This window comes from Megalops cyprinoides, chromosome 5 (genome assembly GCF_013368585.1).
Source record: "Megalops cyprinoides isolate fMegCyp1 chromosome 5, fMegCyp1.pri, whole genome shotgun sequence".
Taxonomy (NCBI): Eukaryota; Metazoa; Chordata; class Actinopteri; order Elopiformes; family Megalopidae; genus Megalops; species Megalops cyprinoides.
The window spans coordinates 37,733,178-37,757,814 of record NC_050587.1 but is presented as its reverse complement, the minus strand read 5'-3'; the positions used below and the strand labels follow the sequence as shown (position 1 = coordinate 37,757,814).

At 45.2% G+C, this 24,637-nt stretch overlaps 1 protein-coding gene across 3 annotated transcripts in view; it reads right to left on the bottom strand.

Moving 5' to 3' along the window:
- fubp3 (far upstream element (FUSE) binding protein 3) overlaps positions 1-13,661 on the bottom strand; it is a 30,125-nt gene extending 16,464 nt beyond the window's left edge. For 2 of the 3 annotated variants that reach the window (XM_036529181.1, XM_036529182.1), the window contains exons 1-2: positions 13,471-13,569; positions 7,849-7,960 (exon numbers count right to left, since the gene is read on the bottom strand). In XM_036529181.1, coding sequence (XP_036385074.1) covers positions 7,849-7,960; positions 13,471-13,569 — 211 coding nt within the window. Of the gene's footprint in view, positions 1-7,848; positions 7,961-13,470 lie in introns of all 3 variants that reach the window. The other variant, XM_036529180.1, reaches the window with a different exon arrangement.
- Positions 13,662-24,637: the final 10,976 nt, after the last annotated feature.

Sequence of the window (24,637 nt, the reverse complement as noted above, 5' to 3'; positions counted from 1 at the left end):
GCATGAAGACAAAAAAAGACAGACCAGTATTTCTAAGCAAGGGGTGAATGCCTGCACAAATCTTCAGGTACCAAGCCTCACACTGAATCTCACTCTATCGCAAACCTGTCCAAAAAACCCTATACCAAAACAGGCACATTAGGCTCCATGCATAGCAGTCTGAGCCATTCCGGGTTTTAGCAGAAGCAGGGTAGTGCACATGGCGGAAACCTCATGCTGGTGCCGCATCTGGTTGTGGTAAGACCCGGAATGGCTCAAACTGCTAGACATCGAGACTGCAACTTCCACCGGTGCAGGAGGAAAAGCCACGGTTTAACGGAAGCTCCAATGCAATTTTATCTGTGGTTTCTGGAATACCCTGGCTGTATGTTCATCTTTCCAGGAACTTCCCTGATTACCAGCAGTGTTTGCAGAGACCAAGCTGTGAGGCCTCGTTTTGATTTGGACTGGCTGCTGCTCTCTAGTGCCAAGCCAGTAGCTGTCATTTTTCAGGTCTGCTCCAAACGCAGCCAGAAAACTGGGAAAAACATTAAACATTAAATCGGTTGTTTTTCAGTATGGAGAACATACCACCCCTGGCCCTCCCCTCCGCTTACTGCTGTGTGATCACACACAATACAAACAGCACAAGTTTAAAATGCCTGCCCCTTCACCTTGTAACATTTCCAACTTACTATGAACATTTATGGCGAAATAAAACAGTTGTTCCTCATTCACTTGTTTAAAACATTTGAGCAGAAAAGAATAATCTCAAAGCATTAGTAGTGTTTAAACATTTCCATTCCTTTTAAAGTTCGATTTACTGCTTGATGGGGGAAAAATGTTTACACAGAAAAAGAGCACTCAGGGAAACTATGAACCAAATGCATGAATTAAAAAAGAATATCTGCAACAACTCTATTTGAAATATGCATAGCATTAAAAACTCAGAATCTTCTTCAGGGCCTACAAAGAGGGCAATTACTGATTTAACACTCTTTAAATTGAGTGGCCTCAGGGGCTCCTGCACGGGTCAGTGGTTAAGGCACTCACCCTGAGCACAAGCTGAGCTCTACTGCCTCAGTTTGATCCCAACCCCGTCATCAAGCTACAACTACCAGCAACCTACAGGGGCCCGACAATCTAGCTTCGTTCTGCTGGGGACTGGTGGGTAGATGGATTGGCCGACTATGGTCCCCAAATCTTACCGCTCTCAGACACTCTCCAATTGGTCAGTTACTTGGATAACGCCAGTGGAGCAGTGCCTATCCTTACACGAGCACCCAGTGCGTGAAATGGGTCTTAGCTGTGTGTGGAGGATTGCACTGATTTCACCTCCAAGTGCAGAGGCTCTTGCGGTGAGACGAGCTTGATATACAATCGAAGATTCCTTGAAGACTGGACTGTATGAGGAGAGGAAAATTTTAAATTCAGCGAGTCCAAAGCCCAATCAGTCTGCTGGGCTGCCGTTTGCCATCTGACTAGAGTTTGAGGTCGTTCTGGATCAAGCCAGATCAAAATGGAAAACCAAACAGAGTGAACAGGCTTGAGGGTTCTGGGGCCGGCAAGCTGACTACCAAGCTGACTTTCTGCCTTTTAGAACTTACTCAAAGACACTTGTTTTATAAAAACTTATTTAAAAAATCTCAAGCTGTGCAGCAACCTACGTACAATACTGACGGGGCCAATACCCCTCCCCCCCCACATAAATATTACCATGAAGCGACTGTTTTTACACTTTACGTGTACCTTGCGCCCAAATCCATCCCCCGGTGAGCCCAAAGACAGGACGAGGACCCCTGAGGTCATTTGAAGAGACGCCCGTGATGTTTTTGGGGTGAGGTTAAGGTACGATTCCTTCGCTGGGGATCAGCAGTTGGCCTGACTGCATCATAACAAAACCGAGAGAACGCAGACTTCTTCATTCCTTCAAACTCCTCTCTGGCACAGAAAAGAGCCGGCGACATTTCACCACACTCGCCGAGTTTTCATACGACTAGAAGAAAATAAGGACATATGGGCGTAAATGGAACTTGGGAACCATCCTGTCCACTCAACCGGGTTTTAAAGAAAGTTTTTTTTTTTTGTCGTCTTTAAACGACTTAAAAAGATCCTATTTGAGGAGAGTCTGAAATAACCACTGTGCCTAGCAAGTTTCATAGTGGAAGTCCCAAACTGTGCTTAAAAAAAAAAGGAAGTTTAAAACCAAACCAAACTTGTGCTGTATCTCCATCCCGCAGCAGCTACACCAGAGAACCCCTGCTTTGGAGAACAGCTATGGACGAGATCAAGGGGACAGGCTACAGTGCTTCCATTCTCTCCTTCCAACTACAGACCAGCTAACGGGCAGCATGCATGCGTAGGGGTGGAAGACAGGGGTTGGGGGTGGAGTGGGTGAGTGGACATGGGTCACATTTAGGGATGTTAAATTACTCAAGATTCATCTCAGCTTTAAGCTAGCCATTTTCTTAACAGTCAAATTTTACCCTGTAAAGGATCTGGGGTTTTTTGCTCCCAGGAACAACTGAGTTCATAATGTGTCCTAATCATTTTTTTCCCCAGCCCCCCCCCAAAAAAAACCTTAAAAATCAGCACTTACTGTAAGAGGTATCATATACATACATACATATCAACATGTCTAATAGACCAAAAAGCTGAGAAGATTGGCAAATTTGATAGCTACATTCATCTGGACTTCACACCAGGCCAGATTCAACTGTACTGAGCTGTTCAACCGCATAAAAATAATAGGCTTGCATTTATGCAAAGCGTTAAGCATGATTACCTCACACAAAAAACAAAAATGCCACAGTGTTTTCACTGTTGGTATTTAACATCCCTGGTTGTAGGAACGGGACAGCGACTACTTACGATTGTTGGGAGGTGCTAATTTTTTACAATCCGGCTGGTCTGTCAGGTGGAAAGAGGAGCGAAGGAAAGAGAAAGAGAGAGAGAAGACTCGCACTTTAGATAAAGGTTACTAAGTACTTCAAAGCCAGCATGCACTTCTTAGGGGAAAAAAAGGTCAAAAGGGGAACACAGACCACGCCTGATACTAGTCTTGATGGTCACCAGACTAAAACTATTTACTCCACACAGAACTGACGGTTAACTTCTCCCAACAAAAGAAACTTTCTACCATCTTATAACTCCATTCTTTAAAGTTGGTTTCTGTTCTCACCTTTAAAGTGACCTAGCCAGGCTGAAAAATACTCCATGGCCCATCTCAAGAGCTGCCAACCCCGGCTCTGGAGTTGGGGGGCTGCCCCTGGTTCTCCTTCCATCCGAGCGCTTACTCACGCATTTGGATTAATTGCTCCGCTAAATTAATGCTGGTGAGCACGTGGTTGAGGTACTCAGCATTTCACCATTCGGAATGCATCACCTGCGTTAATTTAACAGAACGCCTGATCCAAATGATGCAATCACGCCGAAATGGGAGAACACACCGGAGACCTCTGGCACTTCATATGCAGGCTGACCCACCCCTAACCTTTCACAGACAGGACTGAGACACATCATCACTGCCTCTTTTTTAAAAACACTCCCATGTAAGATAGACAGGAGCGGGAGACCTTTGCTCCAGGCGAGGACACAGAAAGCCACAGAGTGAATACCACAATGTCACTGCACAATAACAGATGTCACCAGGCTTTCAGTGTGGACGTTAAAATGACTAACTCAAGGACACGATGACAATCCCACACGACAGGACCTGGACACCTCGGGTGATTCCATGAGAGCACACAAACTCAGGGAAAGAGTCTGCTTAGCCGTACCAAGCAACCATTTGAACAGGACCTGGAAGGGCTGGCCTATTTAGGATGGCAAACTTTCCCTGGGGTTCAGTCTCAAATGTCCATGCCTTTATTTCCTCTTACCACTAAAGATGTGAATTTCAAACTAATCAGATGTGTTAAACTACAGCTAAGGAAAATTGCTAATAATACTTTCCTTTAACTTCACAAATCACATCCCTAACACTTCCCTGTGGATGGGTGTACATTACTCTAAAAACAAGAATAATAAAGTTTATAAAGCATTTTCCTCACTAACTGTTAGCAGCCCAAAGCACTGTTAAGAGAAACAAAAAGACTCAAACCTCAAAACGGGGGGAGGGGGAGCCCATAAAAATAGTAATGGTACAAAGAACAAATACAGAACAAACCAACAGACAAGACCAGCCAAAATCAGCTACAGCCAACCTAAGCAAGAGAGCTTTTTAGCTGACATTTCAAGTTTGCTTTTAATATTGCTGATATGATTATGAAACAGACAGAAGCGGAAGCTGGACACTGGAACCAGCCCCAGCAGAGACAGGGCTAGGGGGACGCCACCAAATAAACGATACGCGCCGTGGCTTTAAATAAGGACCAGCAAACAGCAGCAACGCGCAAATCCAATTCGTCTGATATACTGATAGTTTGTGGCTCTCGGGACAGAACATTCAAATAATCTCCAGCACCCCAATTCATCTCCAGGTGTCTAGGCTGGGAGCTGTATGAAACTGTGATTCATCCTGTGGACTATAATGAGTCAATGCAAAGAAATCTGTTTTCACTCACACTTTCAGACAGGAAAAATGAGTAACACCCATTACATCTTCTGCAAGGGTCTTGAGTTCTCCTCTGTGCATAGGGATGAAAGCATTTTTCTTCGTGTCATTATTTAACAAGCATCTGCATATGAAGCTATCAGCGATACCATGGTCTAATATGTGAACAATGGAGCTTTCGGTTGGACTCCCAGACCAAAACTCAAAGGAGTGTTGCCCCTTACATCTCACCCAGCTCGCTGACACGGCAGACAAAAATAGGGGTCATTCAGGGTTGCATTAACTCGACACTGGCACCGTCACCTCAGGTAATCCGAAAGCACCGCTACGCCAAACTCGGGTTCGAATGAAACGCCACGTACGAAAGCGCCTTCACAAGCCCTGAGCAAAAGCAGGCCATGGGATGGCGCACAGAGGCCCCGAGCAGTACTGTCCGCAGCAACCGCAGAGTAGTCACGGAGTTGGCGCTGTTTAACCCTGTTAAACTGTGAGCAAAGCTGGGGGGCGACGGCAAAAGCTTAAGTTGTTTGCTGACCGCTACAAATATATACTTTTTGTACCGAAGTAACAAAAGCATGCAGGTCTTAACTGGCCTCAAAACACTAAGATAGAAGACAGATGAAAGGTTCTGAAAAAGTATGACAAAATGCCAAGGTTTTAATGGCTCCAAGTCATCATTAATCATCTGATATTATTAAACTAAAGAGACAAAATGCAATTTCACACAGCTTACCAGCTGCCAGCACCAGTACCAATGTTTTTTTTTTTTTACCTCCAATAAGTTTCCACCTCATCCAATAATGTCCTCAGTTACATACTTTATGATGGCATTAGAAATGGCCAGAGAATACCATGGTTTAAAAATGCAGTACAAAATGATTTCCAGTCCTTTCAACTATGGTTTCACTTTCATAATTACACAAACTGGCATTCAGATTTCATTTCAGTTTGACCGAGTTGAACCAGTTGAGGAATCTCAGGTGACTTTTCCATTCTGCAAAGAGCAAAACTCCACTTGCAGGCCGTTTAACAATGGCAATGGCTACATTCAGGCAGAGGGCAAAGCTTTGACTCCAATATTTGACTCTTTTGCTTCTGCAAGCTAGCGAGCTCTTTCTTAGGTGCCTTTGTGTGATCTCTCTGCAGTGAATTCTCAGTCACTGTTGCAGGTCCTTTCTTTTTTCCAGCAGGGCAGGTTTGGAGGGAAACTTCTTCAGAACCAGTTTCACTTCCTGAGGGCACCCAGCTCAGCTGCCAATCATAGTCACAGTCTAGACAGCACTCTGGATGAAATGTAACAGAGGGCCGTTCCCTAGGAAACAGCGCTTCAACAAAGTGGTCTTATAAATAATGAAAAAGTACTCAAAGGGACAAACTGGCTGAGGACCTTTAACTTATGGCCTACTTAGCTGTTTAGCAACCGAGCGCCTCAGCTGGCCTTTTGAGGATTAGCCCAAACCTCTATCAAAAAATGACCTCCGCCGATGTCAACATGTGTGTGGTCTGCCTCAGAGGAAAATGGAGCAAGCCTGGCCCAGAGCTTAAAACTGAATGACGTGCACTGAGAACGTATTCTACTATTCTTACTACTTTTCCCACAATTCCAGTGGTTATTTCAACATCTTGAGGCCACACACTGGGTTCCAAGGAGCAAAACAAGGTTTCGTTGGTCGCACACTACATAGTCAGGGGTTACCAGACAGAACATTCAGTGGAGCAAGGAGCAACATGGTACTAACCACACCATACACCCAAACTCAGTATGACAGTTGATTTTTTTAATATCCAATAATAACCATTCACTGACCCTCTGATCAACACCTGCTACCCGTGAGCTGTGGATATTGATCAACACTTGCCGAGTGAAAGCCCCTTTCCACATCAAACATACCACCAGTCTGCCGCTTTCACTCTATGGCTACCTTTCACACCAAAGACTGAGGCCGCCAAAATGCCAGCAAATTCCTGGTGTGGCAACATTCACACTGCAGCAAGAAAAATGGGCTGCTCCCACCTCTTGCAGTATGCACATTTGTGCATGGGTAATCGCCTTTTCCAGCACTTACACTCAATTCATCTGTGCCTTGGCTTTCTTCAGATCTTCATGAAAATACGCACTGCTGTTCAGCCGTATGAGATCGTTAAACAGGATCTCAATGCAGTGTCTGTGCTGCAACAGCTGTATAGTTACAGTGTTTAGCTGCACAAATCAACAGCCCTGGCAGCTGTGACATAATGACCGCTTTAAGCTCCGTGATTGGCGAAGCCATCAGGTATCTGTGATGCACCATTTTCTGCAAACATGAGGCAATTCCCCAGGCTTCATTCTTTAGAGACCAGGACAAGCAGCTCCTAAAAGCTGACTGGGTTACAGGGTAACTTCGTTGTTGTAGTAGTAGTACTAGTAGTAGTAGTAGTAGTAGTAGTAATCTGACTTTGGTGTCAACTCCCATACATTAATTAGATTTAAAAATATACATATACATTTACATACATATACCTTTTGTACATTTTAACAATGCCCAAATAACACATGGTTATTGAAAGCTCACTCTACCTACCATACTCTATTTAATGAAACAAACCTCACTGAAACCAAGGTGAGTTAACGCAAAATTATAAATAAATAAATAAATACATAACTCTATAGGCGATGAGAACAGAAATAGCAGGCTTCCACTGAGCATTACACTGTACTTTTCAATAGACTTAGAGCACTCGGAACAAAGGGCTTCTTACATACATTTTTCCTGGCCTTAGGCCTCCTAAAGCGCCAGCCTAAAGGCAGCCTTTAATATTGAGATTATGGAGGGTGCATGTGATCACCAGTGACAATATATATGCATTATACATTACACACACAAACACACATATATGCATGCACATACTTACACAAACACACACACACTTATACATACACATAGACAAATTCTCATATGTATATGCACGCTTTTATATACACAGCCACCCACATATATACCGACAAACACATACACATGCATTCTCTCTTACATACACGCATGCATATACACATACACCCACACACATGTATGCCCACATACACAAACGGACAGCCTAGATTATCATAAGCACGCCTCAAATGGCTCCAAATTAAATCTACCCCACTCATTTAGCAGGTCTGCTACATTGTGGAAGAACTGGTGTCTTCACTTGAAGACTACTCCCCTCCACAGCTACGCAAGTCAAAGCCATGCAGTTATTCCGAGCTGAGAGTGTGGGGCGCGGTGCGGCGGCCTACAGGCCACTACACAGTCATTCTACAGGATCTGTGCAGTCCAAACGGCAGGTCTTACCTCCCTCATCCAGGGATCGCTTCTGCCCTCCATAGCCGTACAGGGAGGGGTCAACAACTGGTGAGGAGTTGTTCAGGTGGGACATCTGGTCACCCCCCATTTTAGCCGCAATCTGAAAAAGATCACGAAGGAGAGGGGAAATTACAAGTCAGGGCACCGTCAAGTAGTTGCATAACTATATTTGCACTCAGAAAAAGCTGTAGCTTGAGTCTTATTTCTGTTTTTTTTTTTTTTTTTAGAGGTAAAAACAAAACTGTGCACATAAGTCGTTTTAACACTCAGACCACTCTAAAAAGCATTTCCCTACCCCGCAGCGAGAAACTCAATCTACCCGCACAACCAAATTGTGTTTTCATCCATCCCTTCCCCGCTGAGACTTCAAACCTAAATGCATCCCACACCGCACGGACTCAGCCGGCGGAAGACACCACCAGCGACAGGCGCTAATTGCGCCACCTTCAACGAAATTACGCAGGTTGCCAGATCCAATTAGCCACTCGCAAACACGAGGGGGCTGACATCTCAAATCTGATACTGCAGAAAAGACAACCCCCCCCTTCAGCTTTTATCCTCCGAAAAGAGTGCGGTTTCAGAAAATTACAGAAAATTGAGTGCTCCGCTAGGATTCAAACTGACGCCGTTTTTTTTCCGCGGTATTAAAACACAATGCGCAGAGTTAGGGGCTCCTAAGGGCTCACCTTAAGGCGCCATTATGCGCTTCCTCCCCTGTGGCTGGCCATCCACACGCGGACGCGGGGCTGGGAAGGGACAGGGGACTGGGGGGGGGGGGGGGGGGGGGGGGGAGCAGGCGAGGATTGAGAGCGGCTCCGCCCCTTCCCTCGAGCAAGCTAAACCTTCTTTCTGGAGAATGTACTAATGGAATGCCAGCAATGCAGCCACACCGATAAATCAGGCGGAGGGGAAAGGCTGAAGGTTACCGAGGGAGGAGGTAAACACACTCAGAGGAATTATCCAGAATAACCCTGCGCGTGTGCTGCAAAAGGGGTGGTGGGTGGGGGGGTTACAGAGCACGCTTATGCCACAAGGAGTAGTTGGGGTGAGGATAAAATTCAGGGGGCCATTTCAAGCACAGCCTCCAAAGGGCTCACAGGTTGTGTGTATAAACAGGTTGCGTTTGAGAGTTCTGAATTTGGAAAGACTTTGGGTGGGGACGCGGGACTGGATTGGTTGAGAAACAAGTGTAAGGAGGTAAACGCCGTTTCTGTTTCAGGTGAGCTAAAGCTCAAACGGGCCTCTTGTTTGTGGCTTAAATGTACTCCCTCTGACCATAAGAGTAGCTGCATCACACAGCCACCCAAAACACAGACAGTTCGGCAGCCATATTCCAGGGAAGGTGGATGTCACCTCGCTTGGATGGCATTAGCCAGCAAGATAACACTTTGCAAACCCCTGTCAAATGCAATCAAAGTAAGAGAAATGGCAGAAAACATTTAAACATTGACAAAAATAGATTGAATGATTAAACTAGAGACTTGGCAGCCAAAATTCATGCCAGATTTTCTTGGCTGGAGAAATTACATCAAGATGTCAATGGGTCAAAAACATGGCAACCACAGTCACAGAAAGTGGGGGCGGGCCAAGAGTTTCTTCCCTGCATTTTTTTAAAATTTAGACTAAAAAACGTATCCTGAGCCGGCATCAGCTGGAAACAGTGAAAAGCACCAACACCAGGACAGAGCCAAAACTGAAATCATAGTTTTAATGTATCAGTATGATGGGCCATGACTCTGGCTGTCTCCTGCCAGAGGGGACGTGAGCACAAGTAAAACCCACTATAAGAGCTGTCCTTGTCTACAGGACTATAGATACAGTCCAGCCGTAAGCGTTGCCCCTGATAACAAGACAACAGTCCAGCAGTAAGGTCTGTCCTTATCTACATGACTACACATACAGTCCAGTTGTAAGGGCTATTTCCCATTTACAAGGTCCCTCATATGAGCCAGCTGTGAGCGCTGTCCCTGTCTCTGCTGATCTGCATTAATGTTCAAATTTAAGGTCTGCTATGATTTCTGATGTCCTCCTACGTCCATTTGGAAGGTCTGCTACGGACAGACTAGCTGTTCATGCTTCAGCAGTCTGTCAGCAAAGCCCTGGAGAAGAACGCTCAAAAGCTGTTGCGTTTTAACAGGTTTCAAATGCCTGGATTAATACAACCTACTGAACATCTACTCCGGAAAAGTCTAGATTTAAAGTTTTCTTTGAATAAATAAATATAAAAAGCATGCAGCAGGTGAGCTGCGAGAGCAGTTGTGTTTGAGAGGAATCCGAGCGGCGCGGCTCCGTGCTGATGTTGTCTCTGTGCCGGGTGAAGTGACGAGCGGCGAGCAGGTGCGTGCGCGAGAACTCCGACCCCGACGGAGCCTGAGCAGGGGGCCACGCTTCCGCGGACACGCACCCCAGGCTCCGCGGGCAGGGCGGAAACGGGGTGAGGGCAGGCGAGGCAGCGGGCGCAGACGCAGAGCGGGGCACACAAAACGCCGTTAACCCTTTAAATGCCCCCGCGGGGGGCTAAAACTCGCGAGAACACCAGGATAACAAAAATAAGACACCCAAAAGCACAAATACAACTAGCTGTGGACTTTGGCCGCCGGCACAATGTCAGGTTATTACGCTGAGGACTAACTGATCAATGAGTCATAAAGAAATGTGAACAAAGTGAGTTCGAGGGTATCCCAGTACACTGAAATTAAGCTTATTTGTTGAATGTTTTTATTTTTATCCTGCATGTCTGGGATAAAAATATGCTTTTTTGGATACGGTTCAATGCCTCTGTGTATGGAGGTCATGTCAGGGGGGTCGCACTGATCTTCACGTCATCTGCACAGCCTATCCCACCATCCCCTCTCGCCGTAATCAGCCCATCCGCTCACCATAAAGATCAGCCATGCCCTCTTACACGACTGGCTGCGCCCATGGAGGCTATCTGCCTGGCACCACAGTGTGCGCCTGATACAAACTCAGACTGCACAAGTTCCTAAGCCAAACAACCTTGAGAACAGGAGGAGGGGGGAAAAAAAAGAAACCACGTTATTGAGTTACACGGTATCTCAGATCAAACTCCCTGCTCCTACGGCACTTGTTACACAACAAGACGAGACAAAAGATGGTGTTATTACACCCGAAAAATGATACCAAGAAATGGAATCGTGCTGATATGTTTTAGGTAAATTAAAATTCAGTTCAATGAGGATGAAGGGCAGACTAGTTCTACAGGGTCTGCCAGTGCTGTCCAAACCACAGGTCTCAATCTGTGCTGTACCCCTCTTCGCTTCCCATGTGCCGGAGCTCCTACACTCTTCTTCAGAATAAAAATTGTTTTTTTTTTAAGTTTGGTAACTTTTCTAAAAATTGTAAGTGGAGCCAAAAGACACCAAAAATGATCACCATTACCATCATTTCTATTCAAGTTCTGGTAGGGTAGACTGCTAAAGTTGCTAAGCACATGGACACATTTGGCTGCTGTTCGGTGTCAATTTCTTTTTCACGTTACCTGCGATACCTGCGAGCGATACCTGCGGTACGCGATTATAAGCAGGACAGAGGCACTGGAGCATCCCGCAGAATACTGTGTCTCAGACCCAGAAACCTACACGTTCCAACATCATGTGGGGCTGTTCCATGGCTATCCTGAGCATGGTGCTTAATTTTAATTACTTCCATAAAATACGGCCATGCAATTGGGCAATAGGCAAAATATAAGATGCTAACGGGCGGGATGTGCAAAATGCCCGGATCTACACCCGGTGCATTGGTAATAAATGAGCGAGTGTATGTGTCACCACATACTGTCAGTGGATGCACACTTACTGCATTTACGGGAATAAGCGAGTTTGCAGAAGAACCTCCGCTCGCTCGCTCGCTTGCTAACTCACGGTCTGACTGACTCATTCGCTCCCACGTGACTTTGCGTCAGCTGTGCAAAATCGAGGTGTTGAAAAGGTCTCGTATTTTGACTAGACCGTCTGGGCAGGACACCTTCACCCAGAGCTGGCGACTGCAAGCACATGATGACGCAACGCCATGCGTTTTTTTCCTTCAAAAATAATGCAAAATGGAGTGTTAGCTAACAAGTTAGACCAGTTTTTTTCATTCGGGTTAGATGGTGGACCGACCTGAAATGTTAACTGGGCATTGTGAATTTGAGTACTCCCAATCGCCAAGCCACGCAGTACATAAAGTTTTTGTCAGAGGATCGAGGAATTGTTAGCCACGACAATTTAATGCGACCAACGTGCAGGGGCCTTTTCCTCGTGTTACCCTCTGAACGGGTGCAAATGTTGGAAGCACTGCAGACTGGTCGGTTGGCCTGGGAGCTTGATTTTGACAATTTGCGAGCAACGACAAATAGACTGGAATGTCGGTTTCAGGTTGATAGCTACCTAGTTGTGACTGGGCTCTGAAAATAAGATTAGATTAGCCAGACAGCCACCTCAACTTGCACACTACGGCAGGCCTTCTGCTCCCCTCCCAGGACTGACTGGTTTAGCTCACCATAGGATGTGTCAACAGCTGATTTACACGAATTAGTGCAATTTAGAAGCGAGTTCATCGCTCCTATTGACTTGTTAAGTTTCGTGTTTTTAGTAAAACATAAGTACGACATTGCAAGTGGGGTACTAACTCAGCCACATGCATAAATTAGCTAACTAGCCATATGAACAGGGCCTGGGTAGCTATCTACGCTATTTTCTCAAACCGTGCAAATTGGCTTTCCAAGAGGAAAGTTACTTTCCAAACTTTTTGTTGATCTACGATTATCTCGACTAGCTAAGTCGAATAAAGAGATTCGCTCGCTACGCTACTTTGATGCGCACGGTTAGTTTCGACTTATTTTGAACTTTAATAGCTGGATATTTAGTTAAACGGTTAGCTAGGTCGGTAGCTAATGTGATCTAGTTAGACATCAAAAAGACTGCGTTAAGATGTAGTGTAGTTCACAACAGTTCACGCAGTTTATGCTTAAGTAGCTCATTAAAGTAGCGAGTGTATATATTATTTTTTCTGCTGAGCGGAAGGATAAGCAAATTAGCAAGTAAAACTTGCTGACTATCTGCTAAACTTGTAGCTGGCTAACTAGCTTTGTAAAACTGTGGGTAACCTAGCTGCTAGCTAGCTAATACGATAAGTTAGCTAGCTTCTCGAAACTAGGCCACAGCTAGTTTTTACAGGCTAGCTCGCTATCCCAACTTCTGGGTCTTAACAACAGGTTGCAGTTTTTTTTAGTTGATCCCACTTCAACGCCCTGGAAGTTGTTTGTTAGCTAGCTAACCATGTAGCTAGCTAACCACGTTAATCATCAACCGATTACCCAGCTGTCTTTCTAGGCTAGATGGTATTCGCTAGCTAAATTTTTCTGTTCCTAATTCTGTACGGACAGCTGTGCACTATTACACTCGGACCGTGTGCTGCTAGCTGGCTAACTAGCCAGCAAGTTAGCTAAGCTAGCTAATGTGTGTCGAGTGTGTTTTCTTGGGAGTGAGAAGTGGGGGGGGGGGTCGTTATGTGGTTAAAAGTACACTCCTCCCCCCATTCCGAAAGGCCGAGCTAAACTCCCACCTGGATTTTGTAAAGATTCTCTTTTCCTCTCGTCGGCAATTTTACCTGTCGGGCCCGGTGTAGAGCGTCGGCGAAGCCGTCTGTTTTCATCCCGGGCTGAGCCACCGAGGCCTGTCCCTGCACCAGCTCCGCCATCATCATCATCCCTAACAGCAGCTTCTCTCAGCAAACACACCACGAGCAAAAAAAAAAAAAACCTCGAGCCCCGCGAGCAGATCAGGCAGCAGCACGCGCCGACCTCCGGAAGCGGAAATGCCACGCGCCTCGCGAGGACCCCGAGCGAAGCACCGCGAGAGCAGCGGCGCGGTCCGCGGTCACGTGATTTCCAGCCGTGCACACCGCCGGAAGAGGAGGCGGACGGCGCTTCACACCCCCCACCGCGGTGGAAACTTGCAAAGCACTGCTGTAGGAAGATAAATATAGCGTCTTCTCGAAAGTGCTTCACACCTTCTTTACTCGTAGAGGTCCTCCTTGTTTATAGTCTGATGTCTTGTTATTGTCTATTTATTGTCCTGTGTATTCATTCAGATTGATTGAATGTAGCACCATGGGCCCCAGGGAAAGGTTATTTCGACCCTACTCTATACTGCATATGGATGGGCTGACACTAAAATCTCTCTGACTCTTGCGGTTGTACCTGTTCTTATTAGGGTTAGTTAATTCACAGGTTTTGACAATCAAAAATACACTGAGTTAGTTTACCCCCAAGCTTAACAAGGGACCAATTTCAGTGTTATCAAGTGTCTTTAAGTATTGACTTTAGGTGTTGCCAGCCAAGACGCATTCAGTTGTTGTTGCAGTATTTAAATGCGTTTGTTCCCATATTTTTATGTGTGTGTGTGTCTGTTTTTATACCCTCCTGAACACTGTAAATTCCCTCTGTTCTGTCCCCCTTTCAACTAAAAAAAATGACCAATGGTCTCTCAGTTACGTAAACTACTGACAATGCATCTGCTTTGGCGCAGAGTGAGACTTCATTAGTGAATTGCACTTGCAGTACATTTTGCACAGGAACTCATACAATTTGGACAATTTGCCAGGGAAGTGACCTTTTGTCAGTTCTTGTTCCAAAAGCCTTTGTTATTCTACATGACTGTCCTTGCTGCATTTTTCTGCATGTTCTGCTGGTACGCATTTGTAGATATTGGACTGTGTGACCAGCCTCGGTAGTGTAGGCCACAGCTTGTAAGTGTAGAATTGCACTTACATTATATTATGTTCCGCAGTGAAACAGCTGCAGCGATACTTGAACAGAGATGGCAGGAAAGAAAGAGCAGTACAAAAAAAAAAGAGTGTGATTGACCATCAAATTCCTCCACTCTGCACATGTGGAAGCATCTATCCTGACACATCTGGCAGATGTCTGGTGTTTGCTGAGAGAAAAGTTAAAGACATTAAAATTGCCACCAATTTTCAAGCCTGTTTATGCAAAGCAGTTCCTGCATTTTGAATCCTTTTAAACCTAATATGCTGACCGTGAAATGACCTTCTGTTCATCCCACACAAAGAGTGAATATCTGAACATCAGCAAACTACACAGAATTTTTCAATGTACATTTTCTTATATGGTAGTGTTTCTATTTTGACACATCATACCCTCTACACTGTGGACTTGGAAATATTTACTTATTCCATTGAAGTTATTTAAGGAATGTGTCATTTGAATAATATACTAAAGGATAAAACATACTGCTACCGTCAGACAGACGGTATAAAGCCATTAGAACAAGGACAAACTGATTCAAAAAACAGTTTTTATCCCATAGCTGTACAAGCTTTAAATGCCACAAAAACATAATGTTCACGTTCACTATGCAACAAGGGTTCTCACTCTGCAATAAGGGATCTGTGCAATTTTTCTGGCAGAATGTAGATATCTCTGTGTGTTTTTACTTGTGTTCTACCTTTCTTACTTTTTATATAGCCTTTTAAAATTATTTTTATAGATTATTTATTAGCTTTTTTAATTGATCCTTTGCACTGTTGAGGATTGCACTCAGTTTTCGTTGTAGATGTTACAATGACAATAAAGAACTTATTCCTATTCTTATAGTGTTTTAGTAACACACTTCAGGAGTTGTCTGTGCAGATGTTCTCTGGGTCTTTGGAGTACATAATGTGCTAATGTTTCATTTGCTTGGATCATCACTTGCACAGGGATATGCAGCACGCACTCGTGGAAGTGTGTGTGCAGCGCTGTGTCCAATAGTAAATGAAGGAGCAGCCAATCACCACAGAATGTCGCTCAGAGAGAGAGTGGCACAGTCCGTTGTCAGTACAGGACAGTGGCTATACCACAGCCAACAGTTTATCTGTTCCCTTTTCATATTAAGCCTTGAGAAGTTCTGCAAAAAAAAAAACCTGCCAGTCATACGAGAATGAAAATCCAAAAGGAATCAAATTTTTACTTGCTGTCAAAGGCCAGGCAGAAACAGCCAGAGAGTCATGCTAATCACTGCACGGTACAGCCTTGCCACACAGAGCTTTCCTTCCCTGGAGACGAGAGAGCAGCCAGGCTCGGAGGCGGGGACGGGCGTTTGCCGGGTCTGCTCCTGACGGACACAGAGGTATCCGGTTTCCAGTGCTGTCAGCCCTGGGCATTTTATCACCTCCAAAAAAGAAGGGAAGAAAATGACGGAAGGGTGCCATTACCTTGGCCAGACTGACGCGTCCTAATGAACATCTCCGATGTGGCGGGAGTGAAGCCCGATCCTCCTCGTCTATTGCTAACATGTGGTCGGAAAATGCATTCAGACTCCAGCACGGGTGGGCGGTGAAGTCAAATTTCGGTATCAAAGGGGCGAGTTGGGTGTTAGGAACAATTTTACACCCGGCTGGCCAGAGTGGGGGTATCTGAAGCAGCTGTGGGGCTGTGGGAACGCTGCCAGTTACATGACGGGGGGGGGGGTGGCGGGGGCTTGAATCAGTAATTGAGGGTGTGCTGAGAGCATTTACCATGCAGGGCTGCTCTAGTGTCATGTCCCCCCCCCCATTTCTCCCCATACCTGTCTTCATGACTGAGGACTAGTCTCCTGAGTCCTTAGTTAAGTTTCATGGATTTGAACTCAGCTTTCGCATGAAAATGAGCTTCTCTGTTCTATGGTGTGGCCTAGCAGTGTGTGTGTGTGTGTGTGTGTGTGTGGCAGCAACAGTTCAATGATAGCCCCAGGGGAAAGCAGTGCAGATGGGGTCGACTTTAACACTGTGTCACACATGAAAATAAGCACCTATACTATACAGTGTGGCCTTGCAGTGTGTGTGTGTGTGTGTTACAGGAACAATGTCAAAAAATAACCATCCCTGTCAGCTGGCAGCCACACCCAAAAATAGGTACCTCTGTGGCACTCCCCATGTAGATTGGTTCCACACCAGCATTGTGCAGCTGTACACAGGAAATGGTATTTTCCTACCATTGTAAACATACCCATACACAAACGCATTATTTCCCCTTGCGCTGAAACCCTTCTCTGTTCCCCCATCAATAGCATGAGGAGCTCGGGGAGATTTGCAGCTGTAATTGCCGAGTCATTGCTGAGCGACTGAGGTGGCACTTAGCACCAGTACCAGTATTCACACTGAAGATGTCAGCGCTCAGGCAAGGACTCAGCCACAGACCACAAGACTCAAGGTTCCAAGTGGTTTATTAGAATCGTGATAGAAAAGCGTGATGGCAGAACAGGCAGGGTCAAAACCAGGCAGGCAGTCCAAAGGCAGACCAGGGATCAAAAAACAGAAACAGGCTGGGTAAACCGGGTAAGGCAGGCCGATCAGGCAATCAAGGCAGGGCGGCAGGTAGAGACGAGGTAAGAAGTCAGGCAGGAGTTGGTACCGAAAGCAACAACAAATAGTCAGGCGGGTACGAAACGGACAAAAACCGAGACGAACTGGCAACAGGACAGAGACAAGCAGGGAATATAAAGGGCTGGGGCTGGCACGGAGATAGGATGCAGGCGGGCAGGCAGGCAGGCAGGTGGGGTGATCAGGTAATCAGGTGGGCGGGGACAGGGCGGAGAGCGGGGCAGGGCCGGAACACATGGGCACTGTAAACAAAACCACATGGACGACACTGACAGACAGGGAGAAACACCAAAACAACAGCTAGGGGGCCTAAGTACTGACAGAAGAGCAGGTTACATATCGTTCTACACACTAACCATTCCAGGTCCCCACCTGTCCTGTGCCCGGCCATAAGGGGAACTACACTGATGTGTCTCCACATGTGTATTAATGACAGGAGATAAGGGTATGGTTTCACTGCCTCACTTCACAAGAGCAATGAAGTGAGGTTCTTCCTCCATGCGCTGAACCTGGAACAGTATGTGCCTTTCCTAAAGAATGGTTGGGGTTAGGATTTGGGGTGGATAATCTGATCCTGGATCAGCTGGCAGGTGCAGAGTGTACCCAGAACCACATCTGCTGTTTTCACATCTTGTTCCAGCCTTCACTTGCAGGGGAGGAAGGCTGTGTAGTCGAGTAATTCCTCTGACCGGCATAGGCCAACTTCCATTACGAGGGTGACATCGTGGTCTCATGAGAGCCACAGAGGGTGAGATCAACAGAGAGGCTCATACTGGCAACCATCAGTCTGTTCCCTCACTGTGTCTCCTGAGCTTCCAATAGCAGACAGCAGTTGCTGGCCATATTCCAGCACAGACTAGAGTCCCACTTCTTCAGACACCATCTTGGCTCACCTTACCAATTTTGCCTTTTTTGTTCATTACTTTAGCGTAATATTGTGTTTTTATGCACTTTGACACTTTTATTTTGCCAATTGTTTTGAAATTATTATTAAAATTTCAACGTTTCCATGTGTTCTGATGTTTTCTGTATACGCTGTTGTTCGTGTGGGCTTCGTATCTTGAATCGCTCCTCATGTATGTCAAGGGCATTATTAGGCTGGTTTACGAGACAACAGGTAGCAGAGATAACACAATACCTCTTTCAGTCCAACATGTTAATTGTTCTGGTTCAATTGCCCACTTTCGTTGTCAACCACACTGAAATGGTAATAACATGCATATAGATAAATGCTGTCGCTCTAAGCGTTGTGTGGTGTGTGTGTGTGCGTGTGTGTGTGTGTGCGTGTGTGTGAGCGTGTGTGTGAGTGTAGGTGTAACAAGGTAAGGGAGCCAGAAAACAAGACTAATTCTTCTGTACAATAAAACTTCACTTTACACTGAACTGAGGTGAGAAAGAAAAAAACTAAACAAAAAATCATATGAAATAATAGCTTGGGAAGGAGAAGAGTAAAAGAAAGGAAGGAAAAAAAGACAGACACCCCTTGGTAGATCAGTTCCTGTAATGGTTAGTCAACAAAAAGGATTGTGAGATGAAAAGAAGAAAGCGATTAGTCCTTTCCAGACTGATAGAAGACACACAATGGCCCTTCCCTGTGTTGGTCTCCTGGGCTACAACTCCGTCCCCCCTTATTCATTCATGTATCTGTATTTTAAATGGCTCAATTACACTGGACCCTGTGGTGAAAATTACGGATGTTTTCGACTATTTCTTTTTCTACCGTGGGGCGTCATGACCCCCCCCCCCCCCCCCCACCCCTCCCCCAGACGTCCCACCCAATCCCTACTCGTACTTGGTCCCTCTGTACCCCTGCACCCCCCAGCCCTTCTCTCCCAGTCTCCCTCCCACGCCTCTCCTCCTGTGAAATGGGCCTAGATTACTGTGCGTCTGGCTGTGGGGGAGAGAATAGCAGATAAATGGGGCTGTTTGTGATATCGTTCCTCTATGAGCTCACAAAGAGCCCACTGCCGTTGTTGTTGTTCTTTTTTTAAAATTCTCCACACCTTTTCTTTCTACCCCGCAGGTCCCCCTTTTGAGCGAATCCTTTATAGATGACAGACGCTGGGAGTCTGTGGTCTGTTTGAATCAAACTTGTTAAGAGAAAATCGCTGCCATTACAGAGGAAACGCCTTTTAGAAGCAGAGAGAAAAGCCAGCATTGATTTCAGCGCTCACCTAAATAGGAGGAAATAGTCTTCAAAACCCAGTTTATACCCTTAACATTTTATTTCTCAAAAAACCCAGCAAAAGTCTCTGTCATTTCAAATACAGGCTGAAATCATCCAGACATCAAAAGTAATGCGGGGCTTTCTTGTGTGCTTTTCAAAGATGGAGCTAGCTCTTGAGGGTGGTGGTGCTGATCTATCATTTTGTCTCCAGTGGTCTTTAGAGCAGCAAACGCAGACAGAGGTCTGTGTGACATATGGAAAAAACAGCCTGGTGCATGGGAAAAAATAAAGGGAACCAATCAGGATCCTCACAGGACACTGAAGGCTCAGCAGAACTCCACCCCCATTCAGGCCTGCTTCCACAGGCCTCAGCATTCTCCTAACAAAGCAGTGCTAGTCCACAGTGCCTCAACATAGGATGGGCAAATGATGAAAAACAAACCGATGTTTATGCTGTGACAAACTGCATGGCTATTTAATAATTAATAATCTCAATTTTACCAGAGCACTGTGCACATTGGCCACTTCTGCAGGTGGCTGACTTGAGTGTATAAAGTCTAAAGTTGCACGGCTACAGCAGTCCAAAGTCCGGATTGCATTCTGTGCAGAGACTTCACAGTGCACGTGCACTATCCGTATTAGAGCTAAAACAGGTCAGACTGCAGATCAAGGTACAGTTACAGTATGGTACAGTGTTTGAGTAAATGCCCTCTAGTGGGGTAGTGAGCAATTGCATGCGACCTACACATCTTTTCACCTCAGAAAGCATTTGCACAGCATTTATAAATGCAACATAAAAAAATAATCTGTCCTCCAGTGGTGCATGCAAATAAATTCATACAGTTTGTACATAAAGCAGAGCTTCACATATTTATGATATTCATGCAATATTTTAGTATATCTGAGTCTGACCAAAATTTTGTTACATGATGAGTGACTGTTTGCTGTGTTAGTTTTATATACTGTCACGGCCATATGGAGTTATAACCCTTCTTCTTTAAATAAACACAGAGTTTATTGAGAACAAGGAATCATTTTACATTCCTCTATGCTAAATAAATCATGTCAAGCATTAACAAAGCTTCCCACACATTGATTACATTAAAACATATAAAATTCAGGTGGAATCTAATTGTGCATAAGTTTAAATGCACTGGGCGCAGAACTGTGGCTTTATGATTATGGGCCACTGTTTTCGTTGGGTATAAATTCAAACCCATTTAAAATGTGTAAATCTTCTAGAACTTTTAGATCACATTCTCCAGAGTGGATTTGATCTTTCATGATGTCAATGTCAGTTCTAACATTCACTTCGTCTCTATCTTCAGTCAAAGAGAAAATGACCTTGGATTGAAGCAGCCATCTACTGAAGTCATGTCACTTAAGAGAGGAACATTGTTGTAATGGAAATATATTGTTCCCTCTTAAAAACATGATTTACATTTCTTTAGCATAATCTGCCTACCTGCGACACTCACCCAATACAGCCATCTCCAACTCTCTTATGCTCTCACACTCATTAACTGAAAGCTCTCCTCTCTCTCTGTCTCGTTTTTTCTTTTTCTCTGTCCGTCTTTCAGTCCACTTGTCTTCTTTATCCGTCCAATTCATTTATGTTTTTTTCTTTTTCTTCCTCCCTCATTCTCACTTAATTTTCATGGCAGATTCACTGGTTGGTGCTCCAGAAACAGGGATGCCTCTGCCTACACCCTCCTCGTCCCTCACAACCATATGCATAACACTACGTTAGCATACACCTTGGGGCAATCACAAGAATTGTTTGTGGAGCCCCATCTGTGGACATATAAATGTTTGCTGTCATTATGGGCACAACTGCTTACAGCTATTTATTATGATAGTTTCATCTGTAAAGAGAAAAGACAGAGGCAGAGAGGCCTGTGTGTAACGACCTGACGATCAATGTGCCACAGTTCCTCTAATGTGCTCTCTCAGATTTTGTTTATTTTCATGTGAAGAATTCTTCAGAAAGCAACAGTTTCCACTTGGCAGGCCTTCCTTAGGATCTCTGGCCAGTTAAGACTGTGAAAGTCCCTTTTACTGGGAGAAAACACACAGTGGGTACACATGGGTACACACAGTTTTGTTTTTGCCGGGTACATGTCTCCTTTTCGGTTATTACAGTTGTCTAGCTTAGTTTCTTTCATTCTGATACGCAGCCAGCCCACATATACACATGACATCTCAGTTTTACATTGTGGAGTGAAGACCTGCTTTTCCTCAATGTATTTATGCAAAAATATTGTTCCTTCTTTAAAAGAATCAAAACTGAATGCAAACTTCATTTGTGAAGAGATTTCTGGGAGGCGAAAAGGACTGATGATGTGAGTGAACAATGGAGAATGAGTCAATTTGGTACGAGCAGCACCGTACTGTGCGAGAGGTCACAAAACAGGAAGCCATAGGCCACAGAGTTTTTAACCTCATAGATGGCACTAACCAGAGTGCACAATATTTCTACTCTTATGTCAGTACTTTATAACCCGCTCCTGAAAGAGGAAGTCCAGGCTTTGATCATAATGGCGGCCCATCTGCTCCTCCGTCCCAGAGGCAGAAACAGGGGTGGCGCTTTGACACTGACAGCGAGGGTCAGAGAGGGGTCTACACACAGAGGCCTGAAGGTGGAGGTCCCTATTCTGATGGCTGCTGACCCTCATGATACAAGGGGGGGGTGGGTTAATAAGCCCCCATAAAGTGCAGAGCATTAGCATAAAGACTCACTGATAATCACTCATGTGTGACTATATCAACTCTGTGTATGTTTTGCACTTCAGTGGACTAAAACCACCTCTCATTATGTTAAATAATATAGTGAAGGGGGAAAAAAAATCCAGAAAAATTCCCCACAATCCCCACACTAGTGACCAATGATAAAGTTTGAAGGAGGGTTAACCTTTTCTGTTTGGCAGGTCATTGATCCACTCCCATAGTGCCTTAGGGCACATGCTTTGGATGGAGGCCCCACACAAGCCCGGGGTCTTGAGTTACAAATGCCCAACAATGGGGCCGCCTGTCCAGGCCTCTAATCTGTGTTAAATGACCTCTTGTGGGCATTTTTGCAGGTCCTTTGTTCACCTGATGTTCAGTTCAGAGGTCAGCCAGTCAGAGACTCTGGCACAGACAGGTCAGCCAGGATTGAATGACCACATGAAGACATCTCCTTATGCATCTCTATTCCTGACCCTCCTTTCTCTGTTCAGTGGGATTTTGACAGGATTTTAAAAAAAGTCATAAAAATGCTTATTAACTTTAATAACATTAAAAACAACACAAATGGTCTGGCTTGCTGGTTCATATTAGCCACGCGTGAAAACAACGAACTGCAAACTAATACAGACGTTACACATACGAGTTTACCTGGACCAAACCATGACCCAATTATCATAAATTAAAAAAGGCATTAGCAAACCAGCACAGCCTTTGAGCTCCTTAAACAAGAGCCAAAAGCCAACAAAGGCTGCCAGGAGGCCTCACCTGTTCTGTGACAGACGCTCACACAGCGACAGGCCGTCCATAACGGAGCCTTTTGTGTGCCCTGTAAGTGACAGTGAAGGAAGGGGCCCTTTTTTTGCAGAGACTGAAGTGCCCCATTTAGGAGCCCTTACCAGGATTCCTCTTGTGTTGTTCTCCTGCAAGCCGATTCCTTGGGGAGCCTACGTGAGGAGCCTTAATGATGGATAATTGGTGCAGGTCAGGGATCATTAATTTCACGGTTTTGCGGTCGCTGGCGTCGACCTGACAGGTACCTCCATGTTGTAGACCCCCAAGTCCAGGAGGAGTGGCAGACTCGTGTTCTTGGTTTGTTACACTCCTTTGTGGAGGGTGTCTTGGCTACCAAATTACCAAACAGATTAGAAAGTTCTGGTGCCTGAACTCCACCAAAACCAACAACCTAACTAAATTCTGACATTTACTGATATGGACTATTCAGTAAGTATAATTAGTAATGGACATGTTTCACCCTGAGCCATTCTAAGATTAACAAGCAATCTTTTTTCTGTAATTTTTCACTGTCGCCACCCCCTATGAAGAGCATGTGCACTCATGATTATGATGTCACAACGATGAGTGTGAGGTCATGAGCAACACACCCTTAACTGAAGGGACATGGACAATGAGATGGTGGATTAGGCTTGAAAAGCTCTATCCCAGCACTTCTGTGCTGAACTCTAACTAGTGAGGTTCTGACCAGAACTCCCACAGACCAAACAACTTCACTACCACTTCAGAATACTCCATTTCTCTTCAAAAGCCACCATCATCAAGCGACAGTTACACAAGAGCTGCTGTATATGACCTCTCTCACATACACACACACACACACACACACACAGACAGATGGGTTTCTGTTGTAATTAGACAGGCAGACAGGGTAATCTGTGGAGTAACTGAACAGGTTGGGGCACCCTGTACAGTTACTGAATAAGCTGAGGTTATGTCCTGCTGGGCGGTAGCACCTGCTAGAGCCTCAGTGGACAGGGAAGTGAGTGTCTGTCAGCAGCCTGAAGGGTTCAGGAAACGAGCAGGAGACGACCACACCGTTTTGAGGGCCAAAAATCAAACAGACAAAGGAGTGGGGGAAAATGCATCGTTACTATTGCACGCTTGTTACAGCTTAATGAATTTCCTGATTTCTCTTTTGCCAGATTTTACAGGAGTGATCACATGATCAGCACACACCAGTGGTGGATTTCTTCTTCCTTCCGGTTTACTGACACCTGAAGCAACCAAGACGCAAGGCCACGTTAGCCACACTACCTCATAAACTACACTAAAAAGCACTGACTTAAATGAGCCGAGTGGCTCTTTCTTACTTTCACCTCTGAAACTGCCCCCATCATTTCCTTTACAGCGTGTGAAATGTCCCACTGACCATCCACGGTGACCCCTGACCTTTGACCCAGCTACTGTAGTTAACACACAGGGTGAGCAGTAAACATGAATGTGCTTTAATTAAATAAACCCCAACAGGGAGTGGTACCTAAACTGGTACCCTAATTTCACAGCCTTCCAGCCCAGCCAGTGTCCACCTCGTCACGTGTCAACTGCCCAGGGTCAGTGCCGTAACACTTACAGCTGATACGGACTTGGCAGCAATAGCTTATCATGAAGTAAACAAATGACCTAATCATGGCTGAAAATGGCAGTATTTCCAGAGAGCAGGGACATTTCAAACCACTACACTTCTTTCATTGTCAAGTCAATGCAAAACAAGTAAACTAAATAAAA